General features: G+C 38.4%; 1 protein-coding gene across 1 annotated transcript; it reads right to left on the reverse strand.

The window, feature by feature from the left end:
* Positions 1 to 7,474: 7,474 nt before the first annotated feature.
* LOC118801749 (immunoglobulin superfamily member 3) lies at positions 7,475 to 21,879 on the reverse strand. Its single transcript, XM_036562144.1, has 12 exons — positions 21,824 to 21,879; positions 19,545 to 19,708; positions 17,431 to 17,808; positions 16,781 to 17,191; positions 15,257 to 15,655; positions 13,694 to 14,068; positions 12,552 to 12,923; positions 12,004 to 12,390; positions 10,013 to 10,420; positions 9,115 to 9,909; positions 8,350 to 8,739; positions 7,475 to 8,253 (listed from the first exon to the last, which is right to left on the reverse strand). Exons 2-12 carry the CDS (start codon positions 19,609 to 19,611, stop codon positions 8,045 to 8,047), a joined length of 4,191 nt encoding a protein of 1,396 aa, XP_036418037.1. The 5' UTR covers positions 19,612 to 19,708; positions 21,824 to 21,879; the 3' UTR covers positions 7,475 to 8,044.
* Between the last annotated feature and the right edge of the window lie 3,816 nt (positions 21,880 to 25,695).

Below are 25,695 nucleotides of genomic sequence, written 5' to 3' on the forward strand. Positions count from 1 at the left end.
TTCATAATGCAGCAAATGTTTTCAGTGGGTTACAGGTCTGTACTGTGGGCAGGCCAGTTTAGCACCCAGACTCTTTTAATACGGAGCAGTGTAGTTGTAATATATGCAGAATGTGGTTTGACACTGCCTTGCTGTAATAAGCAAGGCCTTCCTTGAAAAAGATGTCATCTGGATGGCAGCACATGTTGCCAAAACATGTATATGTCATTCAGCATTAATGGTGCCTTCACAGATGTGCAAGTCGCCCATGTCATGTGCTCTAATGCACCCCATACCATCATGAATACTGGCTTTTGAACTGTGTACTGATAAAAGCTGAGTGGTCTTTAGCCCGGAGGACACAGTGTCCATGATTTCCAAAAAGAATTTCAAATGTTGATTTGTCGGACCACAGGACACTTTTCCACTTCCCAGTGCATTTTAAATGAGCTCGGGCCCAGAGAAGGTGGCAGCATTTCTTGTTCCTGTTTATGTACAGTTTCTTCTTTGCATTTTAGAGTGCTAACTTGCATTTGTGGATGCAGCGATGAACTGTTTTCACAGACAGTGGTTTTCAGAAGTGTTTCTGAGCCCATGCAGTGATTCCTCCATAGAATCATGTCTGTTTTTAATGCGGTGCTGCCTGAGGGCCCAAAGATCACAGCCAGCAAATACTGTTTTTTGTCCCTTGCATACAGAGATTTCTCCAGATTTTCTGAATGTCATTATGTACCATAGATGATTAAAAGCAAAAGTTATTTGCTATTTTACATTGAAAAATGTTATTCTTGAATTGTTGCACTATTTGATCATGCAGTCTTTCCCAGAGTGGTGAACCCCATCCATCTTTACTTCTGAAAGACTCAGCCTCTCTGGGATGCTCTTTTTAATATCCAATCATGTTACTGACCTGTTGCCAATCAACCACATTGTGTTTTTTTTAGCATTACAAAACTTTACCAGCCTTTTGTTGCCCCCATCCCAACTTTTTTGATGTTGTTGGCATCAAATTTTAAATGGGCATATATTTTTCAAAAAACAATAACATTTCTCAGTTTCAACATTTGACATGTTGTCTTTGTACCATTTTCAATGAAATATCGGGTTTAAATGATTTGTACATTTGGAATTGAAGTTGTAACATGGGCGTCACACCGACTACAGAATGATGACACAACTTCACTAAAACAACAATAAAGAAATCCTGACTGCTAGTGTAGCCAGTTGTGTGGAGAAAAAATACACATTATATTCAGTTTCCTAGTAGTTATATTAGCCACCTACAAATTCAAACAGCCTGCCACCACAATTCCACCCCAAAGTGCTTTTAAAGAACCTGTTGTCTTTAAAAATGAAAATCTCACTGTACAGACTCATGAAGCACCACTGTAGGAGGTGAGAAGGCATGATTTTTTTATTGCAGCCAGGGTTTAACAGTTCACTTGTTGGTTTAGGAAAAATATGAAACATTTCACCTCACAAGCATCTACAGAGGGCTTACATTCAACCAGCTTAAGCACACAAACATTTAGCACATGTATTATTAACAACAATGGCGAACACTTAAAAGGACCAGTTATTTATTCTAACTTGTATTTCCTTCAATAAATGCAAGTTATCAGCGTGGTTACTCATGGTCTAAATTCACTCCCTGAGGCAAGGCTTTGAAGAAGGTCAATAACATTGCTTTCAGCCTCCCTGCACCCTTTGCCGTTCCAGACAGTCATTAAAGAGTTCAGCTGGTGAACATCCTAGTCCATGAAACTCTACTCTAAAACTGAATCATGCATTCAAATGTCTGATAACTCCTTCAGTGTCTTCAGGAAGCCTAAATTAGTCCAGCCTCAACACTGCCTTGATTGAGGCATTGATGTGATATGAATGGATTCATATTGGGTTCAAGCTAGATAAAGACTACATCAAGGTTGAATACCTTTCTGATTCATAATGAATATGTGGTGGTGGATATGAGTCAACAACTGTGCCAGTGTGTTTATTATGTGAAGGCTGGCTGACTGGCAGAGGCACTAATGTCTTTAACCACTAGATGGGGCTGTTTAACCAACACTCACGGTCAAGAAGTCTACTCCACACAAACGTCTATAGCCCAGTCCCAAACGGCGCAAACTGCTAATATGAATTGAGCCACTGTAGAGTCACTGTAAACGTTTGAATGTGGGAAAATAGGAGTGTTTTCTGTATTTCAGGCTAAGCAGAGCTGTGAGAAAACAAACACAGCACCACACAATGAGCAACACGTGACGTCACTATGTCGACGACAAGCGTACGCCATCGCAGCCAGACAGCTTCACTTCACTACTTTGAGTGTTACCTTTATTTCTCATTCAGCAACATCTTTATTTCTTATTAGCTAATTATGCTACAAAGCATCTACAAGTGAGCCAAAACTTAAAGAAGGCCTAAACTGAGAGTTTGGGCCTTCATTAAGAGGCATTCTGCTAGGCTACACATGCTAAAAAAAGGAAAAACAGTTTTCCTGGAAAAAATACAGTAAGATTGTGTACATTGTTTAGCGGAGGTTACATAGCTTATTATTATGAATATACATCATGTAATATAATTACTAATGTGTTTTTCTCTGCAGCACACTTGCAGTTAATTTGTTGCCCACTTGCTCACTTCTACAGCAGCCAACCTGCAGGCTGTTTACCTGCTCTGACCACGGTGCCCCAAAATGAGTTTTGCCTGCAAACTGTTTTGATCACTAAGACCTCTAATTTAGAGGCGACTTTAGCCCAGTTCCAACCCTGCTGAAAAAAACCATAGAAACCATTAACCCATTAATGGGTTGATATCACAATGTAAAGGATTCTGATGGTTTAACAGGTGACCAACGGCTGATTCTAAATGGTTTTGATGTTTTCCAAAAGGGATTTAAAAGTATTTTACAGGAAACTAGTGGTCGCTATTGGAAACCATTAAGCCAATTACCATTAGAAAGCAAAAGCATTAGGTTTTATCCTAATGGTTTGCAATGGTCTTTTTTGAGCAGGCAAAATGCTGAAGCCCTACAATCCACCTCAAAGTGGTGCATGCTGAGCCTCCTGTTGTAGTTCATAGTGGGTGTGTGCAGCAAGCAGCAGAATTTACTTTCACTTTGTGTTCTGCCACCTGACCCTAAAAGTATCTATAAAATGCAATGGGTTTAGTGGGGCGTGAGAACTGGTTCAATGGCAGTGTGATGCCAGGCCTGTGCTACTTTTTTGCATGATGATGTGACAGGCGGTTTGGCGGTGCATGTAAAGATCCGGGGCTCAGCCCAGTTCATTGTGGAATTGTTCTGGTATATTGTCCCCTAGAATTTTTTAATTGACCTGTAAAATGTGCAGTTGCCTCCTCTCAAATGTACTGCTAACAGAGGAACATTTTATGAATAGTTTTTAATAGTCCTAATTAACCTCCTGGACCCCCTGAATGTCTCAAAGTTCTGGGGGTCCTTGAAAATAAACTTATTATGATGTTATGCTGTCCATTAGGGTGAAATACACGTTCAAACGCAAATTTAGGGAAAGGTCATTGTTTAGCTGCTGGTTCACCCACAATCAGTGAGCTTCTGTCTTTGGTATTCTTGACTATCTAGTGATCCAGCACTGGTCTGCCTCAGGCTGGTGCTGTAGCTGATTGGTTCACTCAGTTGGTGCTTCATATACTGGCAACTGTAACTATGCTCCCGATATCGCTGAAAAACTTTACAATATGGCTGAGCATTGTAAATCTGAACTCACCAAATATCCCTAGAGATTGATGGAAAGAGTTAATTGTTACTTATTTCCCAAACTGAAGACCAAAGAGAAGATGTGAGTGTGAGATTTCAGTTAATGTGTGGAGGGCCGCATTACCAAACTAGAAAAGAGCATTTCTTGAACCGTTAAACCAAACATTTTGTTGCCATTGAAGCTAGCATCAGCGCTGCTATGGTGAGTGAATTAGCAGCCAGCTAGTGCTGAAGTAGCATGCCAACACGGGACCTCTGAAATACCAGTAGGTATTTCGCACACTGCATGTCCAAATGTTTGTAGACACCTGCTCATTCAACATTTCTTCTGAAATCATGGGTATTAATAGGGAGTTTGTTCCCTCTTTGCTGCAGTAACAGCCTCCACTCTTCTGGTAAAGCTTTATACTAGATGTTGGAACATGGCTGTGAGGATGTGATTGCATTCAGCCACAAGAGCATTAGTGAGGTCAGGTACTGATGTTGTTGGATGATTAGCTCTGGATCACAAACTCCATCCCAAAGGTATTCAGTGGAGCTCCATCGCTCCATCACAACACAGTTCCACTGCTCCACAGCCCAGTGCTGGAGGACTTTATACCCCTCTAGCCGACGCTTGGCGTTGGGCATGGTGATCTTGGGCTCATGTGGCTATTGGCAGAGCTTTTCTATGGAGATTATACAAGCTGAGTGTGTGCAACTGAACATCCATATTAGCAATGGAGCACCTTAATATAGCTGAATTCACTAATTAGAAGGGTGTACAGATACTTTTGGATACTATAAACAAATGGCCTCTTTGAAACTGCTAAATGATTAAAAGGGGCTCCATTTCAACAGTCTATTAAAACATACATACATACATACATCATCTAAACCGCTTATCCTTCTGGGTCGCGGTGGGGTGCTGGAGCCTATCCCAGCTGTCATTGGGCGGAAGGCAGGATACACCCTGGACAGGTCGCCAGTCCATCGCAGGGCAGACAGACATACATACACAGTCACACACACACTCACACCTAGGGGCAATTTTAGCATGTCCAATCGGCCTGACTGCATGTCTTTGGACTGTGGGAGGAAACCGGAGTACCCGGAGGAAACCCACGCAGACACGGGGAGAACATGCAAACTCCACACAGAAATGACCCTGGTCGCCCAGCCGGGAATCGAACCCAGGCCATTCTTGCTGTGAGGCGACAGCGCTACCCACTACGCCACCGTGCCACCCCGTCTATTAAAACAGATGTTCCTTATTAACAACCTGCTAAAATTATCTTTAAATACAAATAGAACATTCAAAGTGTGAAAAACAAAATATATTTCAACGTACACTACATATGAACAGACAGGTGCATAGTACTTTGGCATTCCAACTGTTAATTTCATTAGCAGTCTGCTGGATGTCATGTAAAGTGTTTGCAAGACGCTCTGTGGATCACAAGACACTCACTTGCTTTTGTGCTTTTGGTCTGTCAAACTGAGTGAAATGAAAAAATATGCAGTGTTGTAACAAGAAGACTGAGGAGCAAAATGGGAAATGCTATATGAAATAAGACGAGCGATGACATATGGGAAGTTCAAACAAGACCGCTAACACAGCAGCAATGTTGAGATAGTGTGAAGAAAAGGGAAGGCCTGAGGTTTGGCTTAATGCCACACAAAGTTATAGATCAGTGACATATTTAGGCTGTTAACAACCATCTATGCAGCTGACAGTCTGCACTTGCCACTGCAGAGCTGTGTGTTCTCTCACCTCTCCCACGCCTAGGCAAGTTCACACTGTCCAGTTCATAACCCTCAAGCTCCCTAATGCTGTACTTACAGAGATTATTGATCTGTTGTTACAGGAAATCACTTGGATTTATATTATATCTGCCAATCATTGGCTGTGGCTCACTCAGGGCATATGTGAATTGCATATTTTTCATCTTTAAATGAAAATGGGGTTAAGTTTCAATAAAATAGGTATCCAAGTCAGGAGCTGGTCTGAAGCTAGAATAATTTAAAAGCCCCAGTGGTTTTGTGGTAAAAGCTCCCTGAAACTCCCTCTCAGCAGTAGTGACGTCTTATTTTGAAAATGCCTATTGTAGCGTTTTTGTGAATACTCACGTGAGCAAGTTGGAGAGCAGAGGGGTGAAAGGAGAACAGAATTTGTTAAGCTATTCATTATTTGATCTTGATATTATTCAGTTTGGAATCAAACCAAATTCCCTTTTTGAAGAAAATCCTTGGTCATTCTGTTACTACATTACTTAACAATCCGCTGATCTGCTGCATTAGAAAACAGCATAACATTGCACAGTTACTCTGTAGAGCTATAAACGTTACACTGTAGAGTTACTCATTAGGCATTAGGACATTATTACTCTGGAGGATGAGTAACATCCTTGTACTCAACAAAACATTTGAACCCCCAAGATGCTTGTAAGTAACAGTATTTAGGACGGTTAATACTCTCTTGGGTGTAAACTGGAAAGCCTGATATGGCAATTCACAATTACAGAGCATTGCTGTAATCCAAGCATACAGATTATTATGGGTTTTTATTTACAGAAGTTACAGCTGTTTTTCCAGTAATGTTTTGTTTATGTAGAGCACATATGCACAGTGATGTAACTCCTATTTTCAGAACAATCCTTCAATTACATAAGCCAGTATTCTACTGAAGAAAGCTTACTGTTGAACGGTTGGACTTGTTGTTGAAATATAGCTATTTAAGGCCAACAGTAGGATAAAGCTATTATTTTACAAGAGTGTTAACTGTTTAGCAAACACATTTTATACACAAGACATTATTATAGTTATTATAGTTACATGCACTGATACCAGATTTTAAGACTGCAGAGCTGGCAGTAAGTGTCTGTTTTAATGTGACACTATGCAAATTTAAAAAAGGTGGTTCTTCAATGGTCATTTAGTAAAGGCCATAGTTCTATTTAGAACCAACAATCTATATGCTTAAAGGGATCTTTGCACGGTGAAATGGTCCTGCAAATTTGACAGAAAATGTGCTGTGTATGGTTCTATACAGCACTAAAAAGAGTTTTTTCCATTTGTTACAAGCTTGACATCATAACAAAGAACAACCTATTTTGGTCTTTGATATGAATCTTGATGTGTATCTCCCAAATACCATGTTTTTTTTTTTACCATTTTTACAGCAATATGTTGTATGTAAGGAATACAGTAGATTACTGCAGTACTCCAGCAACAAATTTACAGTTATTTTTATGATATACTATTGTCTGTGAGGTGCCAGTACATACATTTTGCTCATAAAGCATTCACATTGTATTAGAAATGACATCACTTCAAAGACACATAGAAGAAAGTGAATCAAAAAAGAAGCATAAAGAATTTGTTATCTGATAAATTGTTTAATATAAAAGTTTTTTTTTTAATTCATCATACACACAATTATCACTGGAGCATTAGCATTTTTTTTTTTTGGCCTCTTGAGACAAGCTGGAGTTTTCCATTACGTGTCAAGTTTGGCCTACTTGTGACCGTTAAAACCACAAGATGATAGACATAGACTTCTCAGCACAGCACACAACACCACAAAGTTCTTCTGACTTCCTCTTTCTACAGAAACCCTACAGAAGTACCATTTTACATTTTGAAACATGGCAGACACGTATGTTGACACAGCAAATAAATCTGTTAAAAATATAAATATATAAAATTTATATATATATATATATATATATATATATATATATATATATATATATACTTTTTTTTAATACTTTTTTTTTTTACTTTTTGGTGGTTTTAGACTTAGTCAATATCACAATTTTACTATAGAAAAAGACAACATTAAATAGCTGCTGCAGTTCAAAGTGATAGTTTTCTGTACATCAGTGATTGTGATGTCATCTATTGAAATAAAAACAAGCATTGAAGGTATGTAAATTAGTTAATCTATAGCTGTATAGTTGCTACGTTCACAACAATAGTAATGACACTCGAAGCTTTAAAATACTGTTGTCTGAAGGATAGTCTAACAGGAGACTATGATCATAAACAAGCCTTCAAATGTGCTGTGCAAAATTACAGTAAATGAGAATATAAATTACATCATAAGTAACTAAAAGTGCTTTTTTTCAGTTGGTAACAAGCAGTAGAATTTCTATGCAACCTGTACACATTTTACCAATAGATTCTTGCTCCATCTTGCAAACTTACATGCACTGTTGTTTCCTGTTTTTCCTCCATTACCAACATTGTCACTACATTACACTGATCATATTATGATGCATCCTAGTTAACATGTTTTCCAGTGGATGACAACTGCTAGAATATGGTGAAGACATCACTTGTGATTAGTTAGGCACTGTCCCCTTCACCTGCTGTTGGTTCTGGAAAGGGCTTGAGTGGATTATTCTCAGCCCATAGACAGTCTTTCTGCTTTTTTGAAGCTGACTTTGTCTTCTGGACCATTAACAGTAGAAGTACAATGACCACAAGCAGAATGAAAAGCAGAGGAGTGAGGATGCCCAGGATCATTCCGGAAGAGCAGACTTCACTAGGAGCAGCTAAGATACAAAGTAAAAGTCAGTATTATTTTACTACGAATGGATTATCTCGTAAAGTATGAATAACATTTTAAATGTGTGAGAATGCAGCATTACCTTCAACATGGACATGGACCGAAAGTTCTCCTGATTTGTCTTTAGCTACCTCCCTCCAGGTATTAGTGGCAGTCTGCAGCCATTCCACAACCTGACACTGGTACCAGCCATTGTCAGAGGGCTCAACATCTGGTACAGTCAGTAAGTAGAGGTTTGCGCTCGGATGCTCATATACCAGATTTCTATCTCTGAAAGCACTGTGTAGTGTCCCATCCCGCATCACCCTGAAGAAGGTCATAGGAGGGTCTTTTTCTTGACTCTTGGACCAGATCACTTCAAATACAGACTTATCACTGGAGTGAGAGATGATTTGACACTCAACCGTGAGAGCAGCATGATGGGCAGTAAGGTTGAGACTGTGACTCTCTTTCCTTACTTGTAGTTTACTCTCTGTGAGGAAGTAGAAGAACATTAGTCTTCTCTGTCAGATGGAACTCAAAACATTAATCTTAGACTGTACATTACAGGTTTCCAACCCTGGTCCTGGAGTTCCTTCAGTTTTGCACATTTTAGTGTTTTTCTGCTCACCCACTTCAACTCAGGAGAGACTGAATGAGCTGATTAGTTTGAACAGGGAAAGCACTAAAATGTACAGGAAAGTGGGTAGTTCAGGACCAGGGCTGGAAATCACTGCTGTAAGTAGAGCAGATCCAATGTTAAAGTTCTTTAAAACAAGCAGATATGAGTAAATAAGAAACGTGAGTCTAGAGGGATGGACTGAAGTAATGTAAAGAAATGAAAGAATAGGAATAAAGCATACATTACCAATACTGCGTACAGTGACACTGGTTGAAATAAATTGGGCAGGTCCTTTACTTTCCCATGTGCCCCCACAACCAAGCTGGTGTTGTTCTACCATGCACTGGTAGGTTCCGCTGTCTGTTGGAAGTGAGTTGAAGACAGTGAGATGAAAATTGGTCACAGTAGACCTGGAGGACTGTAGTCTGCTGTTAAGTTGTTGGTCCTCTGATTGGTACTGCAGACGGCCATCCTTGCTGTGTTTCAGCAAACTGGTCCTGGTTTCCTGCTTCACCAACAGCCAGGTGACAGTGTAGTGGAAAGTGGGATCTGCTTTATCAACAAGAATGGAGCAATTAAGGACAAACCGCTCTCCCTCTGTGAGGTTAAGATGCGAATTAGGTTTTTCCAAAACAAATGTCCCTGTACTTGGCTTTTTCTCTGACTCTACATGGACGAAAAGTTCTCCTGATTTGTCTTTGGCTACCTCCCTCCAGGTATCAGTCTGCAGCCATTCCACGACCTGACACTGATACCGACCATTGTCAGAGGGCTCAACATCTGGCAAAGTGAGTCTATACAGGGTGGCAAGCGGGCGGCTATAAAGCAAGTTTCTATCACTAAAAGCGTCGGATAGAGTTCCATCTCGTCTTGCAGTGAAGATGGTCGTGGGTTGTCCGTCTTCCTGACTCTTGGTCCAGGTCACTTCAAAATGAGACTTGTCACTGGACCGAGAGCTTATTTCACACTCAACTGTGAAGCCAGCACGATAATCAGTGACGTTGAGACTGCGGCTCACTTTCTTTACTTGTAGTTTGTTTTCTGTTTCAAAAACACAAAAACAAAGTGGATCCTTCATTTATGCCATCTATATTATCTTAAAAATATTATGGTACATTGAATCTAGCATGATGAGGGAACCTACCTATTAAGAGTACATTGACATTGGTAAAACCAGACTTGTCGCCTGCCTTAAATTCCCATTTGCCCTTACAATCAAGCTGATACTGATCTACCTGACAGCGGTAGCGCCCAGTGTCAGATGAGATGGAATTCAGGATGGACAGACGGAAGTCACTGACTGTGGGCCGTGAGAAATAAAGCCTGCGTTGAAGCTTTGGGTCATCACTCGAAAACTGCAAACGCCCATCATGGCTGTAAGTCAGAAGTGGTACCATAGGCGCTTTCTGATCTTGTCGCTCAAAGGACCAGATCAGAGAGTAGCGAAATGTTGAATCCAGTCCATTGGTATGCAGTAAGCAGCTCAAATCCACCTGCTGTCCTTCTGTGACCACCAGCTGAGCATCAGACTTATTTAGGCTGAAATCACTAGCTGAAGGATAAATGACAACATGCCAACATAAGACAGTTGAAACAAAGGCAAAAACTTTGTACTTAATCAAAGAACATTAATAAAGAACAGTTGTGGCCCCAAATTAAGAGCTCTTATTTATGATAGTTGATGTGATAGCTGATTAATTTATTTGTAAAATAACAGGCAGCAATGTAATTTGCAGAAAATTTAAGTACTAGGAAAAATAAGAAACTTGTGAAGTCTTATGTCAGAACTCATACATTAAAAATTATGATGAAGATGTCAATTTAAAGCACACAAATGTACTAATAAAGGTTAAGCATAAACTTAGTGGTCCCACTATAATGTTTGTGTTTCCTTTTAATGAATGACTACTTAGCCAGCACGTAAGTTTTCATCAACATATTTTTATGTGTATTTTGGCATATAGAATAAAAAAAGTTGATGGATGAAATTTCGCATAAAATATGGTTACTTGAGTTGGATACATTTTCAGCCACTAAAAAAATAAATAAATAACCATAAATGCAAATTAAAAAGTCGCTTGACTGATCAGTTGGTTCTGTCTGCGTTGGAAACAGATCACAGGAACCAAATATGACAAGGCAGCTGGCACTGGTGGCCTGATGAAGAACTTACTTGTGTGTGTGTGTGTGTGTGTGTGTGTGTGTGTGTGTGCTTAGTGACCACTATATTGGTTACACAGGATGGTAATAATTGAGTAACAGCCTTGCATCATAAGAACTGAGTAACAGCTATGCAGCTTGAGCTTGAAGTCAAATTAACAGAGAACAGAGAGATATGCTTCTGAATTTAACAGCTCCTGCCTTTCATTCGAGTTTACTAAATTACATGCATATTTACAGTGATTCACTTTTGCTACTTTGCTTTCTTGCCATTCTCCTTTGACTCATATGATCCACAAAGCTGTTATCATCCACAGGATTGCCAGTCACTGACATTTATTTTAAATTTTTTTCTTGCTTTCAATAAAAAAAACCTTATAAACCTTATGCGTAAAAAGACCAGAATGTTAGCCATTTGGGTGGCACGCCTAGCACGAACTGTTATGCTACATTCAACTGAACACTAACCGATGCTACAAACTCTGGTTTGCCTGATTTATACCCCACACAAGTCACGTCATGTAAGATTTAAGTTAAAATGTACAGCTTGTTTAAGGTGCACCTTATAAACTGGCAACTCTTATTGTATTGCTGTGTGGCACACAGGTTTGGTGGCAAATGCTGTGAGTGCCACAGGCATCTTTGACAGGACTGTACCTGACAGGAATAAATTGTCTTTCTAAAATGTTAAGTTTACACAAGAAGGCAAATTTATTTTTAACTTCTAATGTGAGTCAATATAACAAAAATCTTGGACCATTTTTACTGATCTATTCATGAAGAAGTGTTCAAACAATCTCAAGGACAACTATGATGTAGGAAAATATGAAAGGAACTATGTGCAGTCAGCTCCCAGTTTCACTGATCACTGTAATTGTATTGAAAATAATCCAAACTGCTTTTTAGTCCAAAAGCATGCCTTTTATCACTAACATTACAAAAACATTGTCAGCATCAATGTTATGGGCAACATACCTTGTTCATTCACAACAAGATCCATGGTGACAGATTTTGGATGAAGTGGATACCAGATGCCATCAGGATCTTGAATCCATTCCTCTACCAAACATTTATACTGGCCACGGTCAGTTGACCTGACCTCTTGAATGGCCAGTTGGAAGGTTCGCCTCTCAATCATTTGCATGTTGATCCTCTGGTTTATCTCCTTGCTGGCTGCAGGTCCCAGAGTGACCACCCCTTCCGAATCCATTTTCACCAAAGTCTGGGCATCAAATATCCATGTTACCGCAAAACGGGATGAATTAGAGACTGCTTTGTCCACCAAGCAATCAATTTTTGCATTACTCTTGATTGGGATGTCCAAATAAGCCTTGGGGCTTATGGAGAGCGACAGTTTGCTGACTGCATTGGGAAAAGGGAGAGAAGAACAGGGCTGGATTCCATTGATGCTGGAAATACTAGATATACTTGTTTACTAACAAACTGAAAATTTAGGTCTAGGTTTAGCATGAAAAATGAAAATGAGCCATTTAGAGAACCTGAAAGCTTTGCATGCAACTTACCAGGAGCATGTACAGAGACTGCAAGATCATTGGAGTGTTTTTGGGCTTTCTGAACACTTTCTTGATAAGCTGTGATCTGGCACTGGTAAGTGCCCTGTTGTTTTCTGCTCGCCTTTAATATCCTGAGATAGAAAACTGTGATTGTATCCTGCACTTGAGCTTCCAGCTGATAATCCTTTTGCTCTCTTCCACAGGATATGGCCCCATTGCGGAGCATACATATAATGTCTTTTTGAGCGTCTGAACCAGATTTGAACTTCCAGTGCACATCTAAGGGAACTTTAGGTCCTTTTACTGTGCAAATCATAGTTATTAGTGAATTCTCAGTTACATTTGTGTCACGACTTCTCAGGGACACTTTTAGAGAAGAATCTAAAAAAAAAGAATAAATAAATAAATAAATAAATAAATAAATAAATAAAACAGTAATCAAAGTTTTAAAAAAATGAATCATTCAAATATGAAAGTGATCAATGATGCATACAATCTTAAAAAAGGTAACATAAAGAGTTCTTTGAAGCGCTGCCTTTTGGTATTTTTCATAAAAGAATATATAAATGAATGGTTTTTTAAAGGAATCATATTTATAAATGTGGATGTGAAGGACCAAAAGAACCTCATAAAGGTTCTATACCAATAAAATGTTTTTTTTTTTTTTCTTACAACCATGTGTCCTGCCAAGAACCATTAGGAAGCTTGATTTTAAGAAGGTAGGCGACAGGTGAGCAGGTAGTGCTATTCAGATATGTTGAAATGCTTGCTAACCAAGGTATTATTCAACCATTCAACAAAGTTACTTAGGTTTTCCTGCAATTTTGCAGAGCATTAAAAGATCAGAAATCTGTAGTTACCATCAAATGAGAATAACAGATTGATGCTTGTCTGCTGACTTCTACATGCACATTTCGTTATATATTTTCCCAATGTTGGGTGTGCACCATGGTAAAGGATGACTGGGCCAGCTTAAATAATTGTATACAAAAGTTTCAACCTATGTTATTGATAAAGGTGCAATCTGTCATTCGGCAGAAGGGAAAATCTCTCTGTATATTGACTTATTTTTCTTCTACACATTCTGTTACCCCAATTTCCCTCTTTCACCTTCCCATAGAAATAAATATATGAACAATGACTGGTCTTACCAATGGATTCAACAGAAACCAAGGCTGACTGGCTGTTTATGCTGCCATTGCGGTCCATGTTCCACTCAGACACAGTGCACTTGTATTCACCACTGTCAGACAGGACAGCACCACTGATCTCCAAAGTGAAGTCAGTAGCAGTGGAACGAAATGTGCGAACAATTCTGTCCTGATACTGAGCCCCCGGCCCTCTCACCATCACCCCCTCATGATTCATGCTGATGACATCCCTGAAAGGGCTGCTTGTAGATTTCCTGTGTTGCCAGGAGACAGATAGTGGTCCACTTGCTTTAGACACACTGCAGGTGAGCTTTAGTGTTTTTCCTTCAGTCATGTTAATGAGCTTCTCTGCCATCACCACAGCCAGACCACTCTCTTTATAGGAGGGAGTCAAAGTACAGGATATATTAGTTCTTGTTGTTTCAGACTTTAAAGCATAGTTTTCTTCAAGTATATTACTGTGTCTGTTGCTTCAAACATCCAGGGGCTTTCAGGAAATATTTTCACAATTTAGATCATCACCTTAGGAAAACACTACGGCAACTTTTCAGGAGAAGGAAAAGGCGCTCATAGCTGTTATGTGAGTTAAATACTTGGCATTTTGGGCCGTTTCTTTGGATCCATTTGTCATGAAACCAGACATAATGTAAAGGACAGCTGGCAGGGATGCAGGAAGGTGATTTAAGTTGGGGATGCTGAAATTTTAAGCAGTATAAACATGACGTGAATAGTGGCATCCAATCAGATTATGTGTGGCACGGTAAGCAATTGTGTCCTGGGTTTTCGGATGATAACAAATGATAACCCAGTGTCACTGACAAAATACTATTGATGGCTGGATACTGAATACACTGTCCTAACTATGTTCAGTGACTTCAGCAACATATTTCATTACAATGCATAATATAATAACATATTCAGAATACATTTAGAACACACAGGCACATTGGGAAAAACTTTGTTGTTGTAATTTTTATGTAATTCACACTGAGAGAGACTAGTGAGAGACTATTCAGTTTGATCATCTTCAAAAGGAGTTTAATAATGCTGAGATTAATTACTGGCTCATCAAATTGATTTAGCAGTCTACTCAGGCTTTAGAAGGAACTTCAGTATTTTAAAATAGTTAATAATATCAAGCACTGATGGTGTTTCTTTATTTAGTGGGTAAGTATTCTAAAAGTATTCTTCTAAAAATCTCCTAAAACTGTATTCTGAATAGTTTTTTTTCAAAATCTAACTGAATACAGATACTTAATTTCCATATTCTGAATATGTATTCCCAATACTTGTATTCCATTACATCGCAGCCCTGGATGTAAAGCACTGCTATTATGAAGCATCAAAAGCTATTTGACTGTGAATGTGAATTCAGACTGCTATATGTGAGTGGGAGAGAGAGTGAGAGAGGTGCTTCACATCTAAAAATTCATATGAGGTTTTCATATGGCAGCAACAATATGTAATCTTTGTAAATTACACTTCTGTACAATATTATACAAATATTGAGCAGTGTTGATTTCAATTTATATAGAACATTTAAAGATAATGATAATATCTGACCTTTGGCTTCGATGTGCACAGTCTTTTCACTGGAAAGTTGGCTTTGTCCTCTAGTAAACTTTCCTGTCTCCACTCTCTCCTCTTGTGTAGCTTTGCACTGGTACTGGCCATGGTCTTCAGCCCTGACTGGTCGGATGGTGAGGACATAAGCATTATCACTTATCTTCACTGCTGTCAGTTCACCCTTATTCTCTCTTTCCTTGTACTCATTAGCTACGGTCAGTACACCAGAGGGCCCAATCTGGGCCACTTCCATGCTGTTTCTCAGCCAGGTGATGGAGAAGAAACGTCCTAGAAGATTCTGGGCCTGCACACTGCAGCGGATCACTGCCTTCTCTCCCTCCTGAAGAGTTTCACTGACGTCAATGGCAGCAATGAAGGAGCCCACTTCAATGACCTCTGACACACAGAAAACATGGAGATACAGAATTCAGGTAAGATCTCCAAAAGTATATGTAATTTTAAGAATGGGTTAATTGACATAATTAACACGATGAACATTGTGTCCAGGGCATACTTTAAACATGTAACAGTTCCTCTCAGTACATCAGTCTCAGTCAAACTGAGTTTCTTCGATGCATTCAAGTTCCCAGATTATCATAAACTCCATCTCAAAAATGTTCATTTCAACATTGATTGCATGTGTTGACTGCACACTGATTAATTGATGTCTCTTGTTGTTGTCACATTTTTTCTGGCAATACACATATGTCGGCTCCTTTGGCTGCAAATTTGTATATAAATGCTTAGTGGTATAAAAAAGGAATAGTTTGTTTTTCCACAAAAAAGAAAAAAAAACAGAACAAAAATAAAACAATATATTTTCCCACATTCAATTTTGTCTTCTTTTGAGTGCTTCAGAAGTAAGATACTTATTTCACAAAACTACCTTCCATGGACATCCACAGGATATTCATCCATTTTTAAGTTCAAAATGTTATCTTTCTGTGACATCACATTCTGATTATGCGAACAAATAAGATTTAACCATTTTTTATTTATCTGTTAACCTGACATAGTATTTAATGTTCAGTTATGTCCCACTTTATGAAGGTATCTGTTGCCATTAGTGTTTTTTTGTGTCAACTCCTTAAATAATAGTAATATCTTCCCATCTGTACAGCTCACAAAAGTATCATGGATTTGTCACTCAACTGGCAGTCTACAGACACTGGGCCCCATTCAACACCCTTCTTAAAAACTCACACAGTTTTCACAAGATTCTGACATTCACCAGTGTTTTCTTAACTACACACACTCAAGAGCACAAAGGTGCGAACCATTCCACAGTTTAAGAACACATCATCAACCTGGAGTCAAATTTTTTAGGAGCTTTCTCAAGAACTTCAGAAAAAACTTAGGAAGATGTTGGTGAATTAGGCCCATTTTCTAAACCAGATATAATGCTGGGTTAAAGAGTGTGGGAGTACTCACAAAAGTATGACTTTATTGAAAAATGTTTAGGTCTGTTTATCTCTGAGAAAGAGATGAGTCTATTTGGGAAATGCAGTCTTGAACACTTACCTAGAGCTTTGATCTCCACATTGGAACCTGTGGTATTCTTGTAGGCAATCCGTATCCAGGAGCGGTCTGGGTCCTGGATCCATTCCTCAGCCTGGCAGTAGATCTCTCCTCTGGCTGACTGCTGGACCTGACTCATCTTCAGTCTATAGGTGGTGTCTTCTACTTTCTCTATGCTGATGAGCCCTGAGTGGTACTGTTTTTCAAACGCTGCTCCAGGCCTCACAGTCAGATCCCGGTCCAGGGTGATGATGGGGAGGGTCTCAGTGTTACCACGGAGATACCACGTGACTGACAAATGAGTGTGCTGCATGGTCTGGCTAGAGACTTCACATTCAAGCTGAAGTGATTCACCCTCAGAGATGCTATAAGATGCAGGGCTAGAGAAGGATGCCTTCAGAGTGTCCTCGATCACTGTTGGAGACAAGCAAGCCATCTTTAAAATGTCTCTTATTTTCTCTATTTTATCTTACAGCAAAGAAATCAGAGTTTTGTAGACATCCAGTTTAAAGTCTAGTGCATTTTACTACAGAAAGATAAGTAAAATCTCTATAATATCTAGAAAAGATAAGTCCATAAAACAAAAATGTATTAATGATTTGATCTTATTCAAGAAAATCATCTTTGAGAAAGAGAACAAAAACAATCATTACCATTCAGTGTTGTTTTTCCGTTGTAGGTTCCCATATAAGTGTCATAGATGTTTGGAGTATAACATTCAAATACGCCAGCATCGTCTGCTTGCAGAAGTTTCAAATGCAGGATAACTGAGGTCTTTGACAGCCTTTTAATCTCAATACTTTTCTCAATCACTCTGTCTCTGTACACTCTATAAGCATAATGTGGGTCAAATGTGCTAATCATCCTGATTTCCTTTTCTGGATAATCTGGTTTATAGACTGAAAATGCAAAGCCTTGGTCAGCCTGCCCACTATAGCCACTAACATTACAGGAGATGGACATTGGATATCCTTTCACACGATACAATGGACCTTCCTGGATCTGCACCAGATGTTCACCTCTGCAAATATCTGTAAAGAAAAGATTCACTTTTTTAGCAAAGGCAGTCACTGATAGCCAAAGTTAAACACTGTCATCAACAATTATTATGATGATGTAAATAATTATTATCTCAGACATATTAGAGGTCTGAGATACAACACTAAAACTGTTTTGTGTCTGCAAGCTATAGATCAGTGAAATTACTTTCACTAAAATACTGTTAAATAAATTATGCTCGATATTTTATGTCAATTTGATTTCTACTGAGCCTATAAATGTCTTGTTGTTCCTTGACAAGCAATACAAAAAAACAAACAAAAAAAAAAACTCCACTCCATTTTTAAGTACAGTAAAGTGACTTTCTGCATTGACTGTATGGGACGTTGATTTCTGTGGACTGTAACCACTATGAGAATTAATCTATTGTCTGCAAATTACATCACATTGGCGATCATAGGGGTCCTAAATTAACTGAATCATTCTCTGGCAGGGGAACCTTATCCTGGTCCAGAAGAGCTACTACCCAGCAGAGTTTAACTCCAGCCCTTATCTAACTCATCTGATCTGTTAATGAAGGCCTTCAGAGGCCTCTGTTCTACAGCAATTACGTGTTTCTCTGTATTTAAATTCAGAGTGCACCATAAGGCTTAATTTTTATGATTTTAAAAAAGAAAATTTCTCTGGAGGATCAAGCCTCTACAAGGAGTTGATTTCTAAACAATGTTTTACTGTTTATAAAAGTTTGCAAGTTTCTGTTTGGTTGTAAAATTGCTGGTGCTGAATGGAAAACATACTGAATAATAAATGTGTATGTGAATAATATATGTATATATTTGGATAATATATATAAATGTATTTAGATATGAGATAATTACAGAGCTCTCTGAATTTAAAGGCATTTATTTGGACTTGAGCAGGAACTGTGGCAGCATTATGTGGCCCCATATAAAAAAATATATCCTAGCATCGCCAACGTCTAAACAACAAAACAACATTTCCAGATGTTCATTAGCACAGGCAATGATTATTATATATACAACTGTGGCAACAGCCACCTTGAAACTATTAAGGAACTTTACACTTTAAACACGTTGTAAAAAATATATTTATTGTTGTAACTTAAATAAGTAACTAGACTGCTTTAAAAATTTTCATTCATTGAACTCGTAATGGTAACTGAGCCAAACAACAATCTGTGTTAAATTCTATTTTTTATTCTCTTTTTATGTATTATCTGAAATTCAGTCAATATAAAAAAAGAAGAAAAAAAATGAGGCCGCCTTAGTTAATTTTAAATTTCGAATTAAACACTGCATCATTTTTACAGTGTAACCTCAGAAAGATGTTTGTGTTATATATGTAACAATGACTAATTTATAGCAGCAAGTCATCACTGTCCAAAGGAAAACATGCATCTCCGAAATAGTAACTTTACAGGAGAAGGCAAAAACGCTCTCCTTCAAGGGAGAGCTTTAATTTAATGCAAGTTAACGGAAAGGAATTTTATTCCAAGTATATATATTAACATTATATATATTCCAAGTATATATATTAACATTATATATATATTAACATTATTTGAAAGTGGTAGCTGCCCTTACACTGTGTGAAAATTATATATAATTATAATTATAATTAATAATTATTATTTTTAATTTATTATTATTAATTATATATATATATAGGACATCCAAACACATAATAAGCAGTTGTCCATAAGTCAGATATACTATACTGACAGAGGTTGAATAAGGTATGAGCTCACCACTCAGCAGGAGTCCTGCGAGGCACATCAGCAGAGGCAGCTGCCACAGCTGGAGCTGAAGGACCATCCTAAACCTGACTGACCTGCACAGAGTCCGTTGGCCTCCAGTATACAAGACTATTTACCCCAAGATTTCTGCTAAATGCAACTCAGTGTCCTCAGACCTAAGCATAAGTGAAGACATGCATCGTTCGATCAATCCTGTGACATTTCACGTAGACTCATAGACTAAGAGGAAATGAGAAAGGCATGTGGATTTCCTGTCAACTCATGCTCTCACGTCTCACCTGCCACCATGCCGGTTTAGTCTATTGCAAAGAATCTTTACACACAAAAAAAATTCAACTTGTTATTCAGGCTCCACAGCTTACACAGAGCATTAAAAAAACAAAATCAGGACAGAAGAAATGGTTAGAAGATCGGTTGCTTGCTTTCTGTCATATCATACCCCTCAGCAATTTCTAGCCTCGCTAAACTATACAGAACACATTATTATGCAGAGCAGTGAGACGTGTTCATTGGAATCCGGTTGTGGCTTGTGGTTTTCATCATGCGCATCTGGTTAACACTTAAAATCTTTGATTGTCATACAGATACAAACTCACACAGTTTCTAATTCACCCTTTAGCGCTGCAAAGTCACTGCACTTAATATGTCAGGGAAGCACAATAGGCCCTTTTAGACCCTACAGGTGTTTAAATCCCTTAGAGAATATCCAATAGCCCACTGTTCCAAGAAATGGCAATTTCGCCATCTAGTGGTTTCTACTGCAGACACATGACTTTGTTGTGATTGTCCATCAATTACGCCTGCTTTCAACAAAACATAATCTAAATGGCATCAGTATAGCAGTGTTTGGGTTTGCTTATCTGTTTGGGCCTTTGTGACTATGTACCTACATAGACTATGTATACATTCAAAAGTTTGGAATCAATGTTTATAATAATATGGATCCAATCGGAGAAAGAATTATTGAAAGATAAGACAGTCCTGTGCAGCTTCACATGTTTCGAATAATTAATAGGACTAGGAAGCTGTAAATAAAAATGAAGTTGTTTTAAACATCTCCGGAAAGATGAACAGAGTTGTTGAACAAAGCTGAATGGCATTGAGAATGAAGTTATAATTAAATTGACACAGAAGTAATAATATTTCAAAAGGGCAGGAAGTATTTTTTACATTTATTTAATAAAAATAGAATAAAAAAATAATGTTAATACTTTTGTTCACTTTTTGTTGTCACAAATAACAGCATGACTGTGATTTGGTCAAAGGAGATCATCACAGTTATGATATTTGTAAAAAACACGACTTTGATTTGCTTTAATATAGGTAAGTAGTAGCCTTTTTTGTTATAGAGCTATAAAACTGTCACAATATCAGGTTCAGCTCGGCTTTTTCAATTCTTGCCAGATTGTCATCAATATAATTTTGTTCAAGCCAGTCTGCGAAGCATTTTACTGCCAATCTTGTTTGCTGACTTGTATTCTGTTTGTTTGTGGCTAATTACAGTTTGTTTAGCATTAGCTGTTCTGCCGTTGGAGCTGCTGAATCTGCAGAATCTGACCAAACGGGCTTTAGATCAAATACAAAAGTTTGTGGAAGAGTCCATTTTCTGTTTTTTAAGTGCTAAAGAAGAAACTTAGTGATGGTTAGCTGCAGTATAAAGCAGTTAACTAGCACCCGGTTCACAGGGAAATGATACTGTCATTGTAAAAGAAAAAAAAAAAGCACAGGTAGAAAACGTCTCAACTGATCATACTGTGCTGTTGAGACTAACAGTCGTATAATAATGTATGTAAAATAAAACGTGTTAATATAGCAAAGCTCTAAACAGCTGTGTATGTTTTAGCACCTTTTAATGGTGGGCCCTCATTTGCTTCTTTGCATGTGTCTGCTGTTTTGATGATGACAGAAGCTACAGGAAGAGCTTTGAAAGTTGATCTGATGTTAACAAAGTCTCAATTGTTTTGACAACATAATTAAACACCATATATGACCGTAAACCCAGACCACAAGAACCACAAGAGCCAAGCTGAGATGGCTGTAAACTGAAGTGAACGGAAACAGCAGAGAAACAAATGAACCACAACTGAAGTTTTTGTCCTGTGGTTTTGTTTAACGTAACAGCAGTCAGGATGTAACGTCTCATGTACGGCAGACTGTCCATGTATTATGAAAAGACCATTTAATCTGCTCCATCTGACAAAGTACAAAAGTGGTCCCAGAGTTTGGGCCATGGTTGATGACATATTAAAGATAGGAGGTCTTAAACTCACTCAAACGCAAAGATCTCTCTTGTTTCTGATTCCTGAGGCCAGCCATGCAAAGCGCAGAGAAACAGAGGCTTGAAGGCGTCTGCCTGTCTGCAGCTATTCGATCCACGAGTTGACCAGCATCTTGAATAGAGCTAGAATGCAGCATCAGCCTTTTTAGGTGGGAACCACATTGGCCTGGACTGCCTTCCACAGCATGGAGAATAGCTAAACATACAGAGACAAAATTCCCCAATAATGTGCTGTGTAATTGAAACACTACTCCACTGAACCCAAAAGAAAAGAGTCAGCTTTTCCTAAACTTCAAGCCGTCCTCTTGTGGTTTAACAGCTCTATTACTTTACCCCGGCAATTTATCATGTCATCAGAGCATAGTACAGGAACATGTACTAGAGAAACCCCATTGATAAGTGCTCATATGAAGCGTTTATGGATTTTTGTTTAATTTCCGAAACTGTGGTTTTAACATGGTCAGGGGCCCTATGACAACATCACAACCACAGGCATGTTTATGCTCTGTAAGCTCTAAACTAAACAGAGACTCTATGTTGGTACAGCAATTTAGCAGAGAAAAAGGAAAGTGAAAAGAAGGTGAAGAGAACTGGGCTAAAAGGAAAGCAAGACAAAGTCAAAACACACCTTATCTTGCTATAATCTTCAAGCAATAAAGAGTTGTGAAACAGGCTCCCATTGCAGTGAAACTAATAATTGCCAGGCAAGACAGCAGTGCACCTCCAGTGCCTGACCAAGGCTAACCTTAATAAGATCTAGCCAGCTTAATCATACTGCTCGAGCCCCTGCTCATTTTCACATTAAAATGAAGCAAAGACGCTTATCTGATTCTATTATTCTGTTTTTTTCTCTGCTTGCAATTTCACCAAGCAAACATAGCCAGAAGGAGCCCCCTTGTGGACGAATATATCATTTTACCTTGAAAGATGACACTGCAGGTGTTTAAAACAAGAGATTTCCCACCAATCATCCATCAAGTTCCATGTTCCTGAAAAAGAGAAGAGTATGACAGACTGCTTTTTCAAGTCTGTCAGGGTGAATTTCCCAAAGCTGTTTTAGCAGAATGGTCACAGTTAGGTGGCAGAGAACCATCATGAATGCCATCCAATATGCAAACTAAACCAGCAAACTTAGTTCCTTATATGCATTTGAATATTAGAGATAAGTGTGTCGGATGAAAGTTACAGCAGAATTCTTCAAGGCATCCTGTCTTCTTCCCAGGAGCAGAGTTGGGCGTTCTAGCTCTAATTGATAAGGACATTATCTTGATGCACACTATCTTGACACTATTGCTGGGCAGTACTGATAAATTCTGTATCACAAACTTGTTTAATGATATTTACATTTATGTTAATGAAGCCATGCTTGAGTACTGCAACTTTATGTTTGACAGTTTGCCATCATTGAACTGTTGCATTTAGAATTAGAGGAAACAAAATATTGTAAGCTGTCACATTAACACTGAGGAAATCTACTAGTTATCAAAGTTTTTTTTATGTATTTGGAACTGTTCATTTAAAATAAAAGCACTCAACACATGACACACTACAGCTAAAGAGGAAAACATCATAACTCAGTCACTCAGATGTAAACAAAGACATTCAAATCAGGTTTAATGTGAAATGTTGCATTGTAGAGAAACTTTTCAACTAATTTATTTACAGTGTTGGCTGTGAACCAGGGGTCACAGTGTCAACAATGCAAATTTTGCCATTTTATTTACCATGCAAAATGACCAGTGAAGCTACACGTCTTCTGAGCTGTTGACAATAGTAGAGGTAAATAAATAAAGTTTTTTTTTTTGGATATAAAAGGGTTTTGGACATTATTTTGCCTTGCAATGCACGTACCGTACCGTACATGTTATGAATAGATTTTTAAAAATACAAACAACAAAAAGAGGCCAAAACCTCATCTTAAAACTACTGTAAAACAATGTGTGTAAAACATCAGGCGATGAATACATAACCATTTCATGCAATAGCTTACTGTGATGTAATTTTAAGAGCAGTTCAGAAGTTCAAACATCTGGTTCCTATCGCCGCTGCCGTGAGCAATTCTGACTCTGGAAGTTTCTCTAGAACTGAGCATTACACATGAGACCACTCTGAATGACTTTGTTTTACATCTTAATGACTTAATTATGCCAAAACATTGAAAAATCAATGGTTTTCTCCTTTAATCATCTTGCACATTAATGTGGAACACGCACAATACAAGTACTGTCAAATACCAATACTGGTATAAAATCACCCAGCATTCATTTCAGACTGTTAATATATCAGATTTCATATATATACTCAAATAAACCAGATAATATATCAGATAAACTCAAAGAATCCAATATAGTATCTGTAATATCCCTTAAGGCAAGTCACATGACTTTCACATGTGGTTTTCTGCATTCTTCACATGATAAAAATGTGTTCTCACACATAAGAGTGTGATCACACGTGAAAACTTATTCACATGTGGGGGAAAAAAAAACCGTGATTGCCTGTAAACACGAGGTTTTCTCACACTTGTGTAAGCTTAAAGAGATGAACTGTATGCCAACAGCTATGCTACCTGAACTAACAGTATTACTGCCATTACATGATGGTGTAGAAAACTGCTCGTGCCATAGAGAAATACACTGTAAATGTGAGCGCAGCACAGCATAGGGCAGATTGACTGAAACCCGTCCTGCACTTCACCCCCTGCCTCTGCATGTCATCTGTTTACACGGTTGCCATGTCGATAGCAGAGTGTTGCCAGGTTGCTGCAGCATTCCTGACCCCCTCCTTCTCCTGCTCTACTCTTGAGTTTAACATTTGCTGCAGACCTCCAGTGTAACTTAGACATCAAAGGCAAATGGAGGCACCTAACAAACCTTTTCCTAACAAACGCAACATTAAACAGCTTGTGTCTCTACACACAAACTTTCTTTGTACAAACCCTTATCCCCATCTATTTCTGGATTATTATGCCCAGCATTCATTATGCAGTCATTCTGAAGGCCACCATGAAAGCACTCTGTTCATTTACAAGGCAAATACCCAGAAATGTACTTCCTCTGCAAAACACTCAACAACAGCTCGAAACGGAAGACAACAGACTACATTTAAGAGAGGTCTACTGTTAGCACCATCAGAAACAGGCCAAAGCCTCCACAAGGCCTTTAAAAGCATCAGCCCCTTGATCATCAACCAACAGATAGCAAAGGAATGTAGTAGGCAGTTGAAGCAGTGAAAGAAATTACCGGAAAACCAGTCGCAGAGCTTAAAACTGTTGTGTTCAGGTCTGTAAACAATAGACAGCACTTCAGGGTAATTCCGCAATTATTTTCAAGAAAATAGTCTTTTCAGCAGAATAGAGATAACATCTGTAGGCTGGAGCAGGTCTGTTGAGGATGTGTATTTATAGGTGGAATGAGTACGAATAAAGGTGTTACTCATTGAGCACATTTGCATATGCTGTGAGAATTAATTTTAAATTAATCATAACAACATTGTTTACTCTTTTTTTAATATACAATGGGCCAGATTAATAAAACTCAGAGGTAATTAAGACCCATTTGTAAATTGACTGTGGTGGTGACCGTAGCACACAAAGGTCTTTTTAATGCTGCAGTATTTTCACCTGTGTCCTATGCAAGAGATAATCAAAATCTATATGTAAATGAGGTCCCTCTAACTAAAAAACCCAAGCCAAGTGACCCTCTGTTTGGCTGCCGAAATAGACCCAATAAAAAAATGAAAACAAAGAAACAGAAAGAAAACCGAGGTTCTCAGAAACAGAGCTACAAATTTTTAAACTTTTTATCAGCCAACGTTGACACGAGAAGGAATTGCATATATATAAATAATAATCAAATAACATCT

Source organism: Colossoma macropomum, unplaced genomic scaffold (genome assembly GCF_904425465.1).
Source record: "Colossoma macropomum unplaced genomic scaffold, Colossoma_macropomum, whole genome shotgun sequence".
Classification (NCBI taxonomy): domain Eukaryota; kingdom Metazoa; phylum Chordata; class Actinopteri; order Characiformes; family Serrasalmidae; genus Colossoma; species Colossoma macropomum.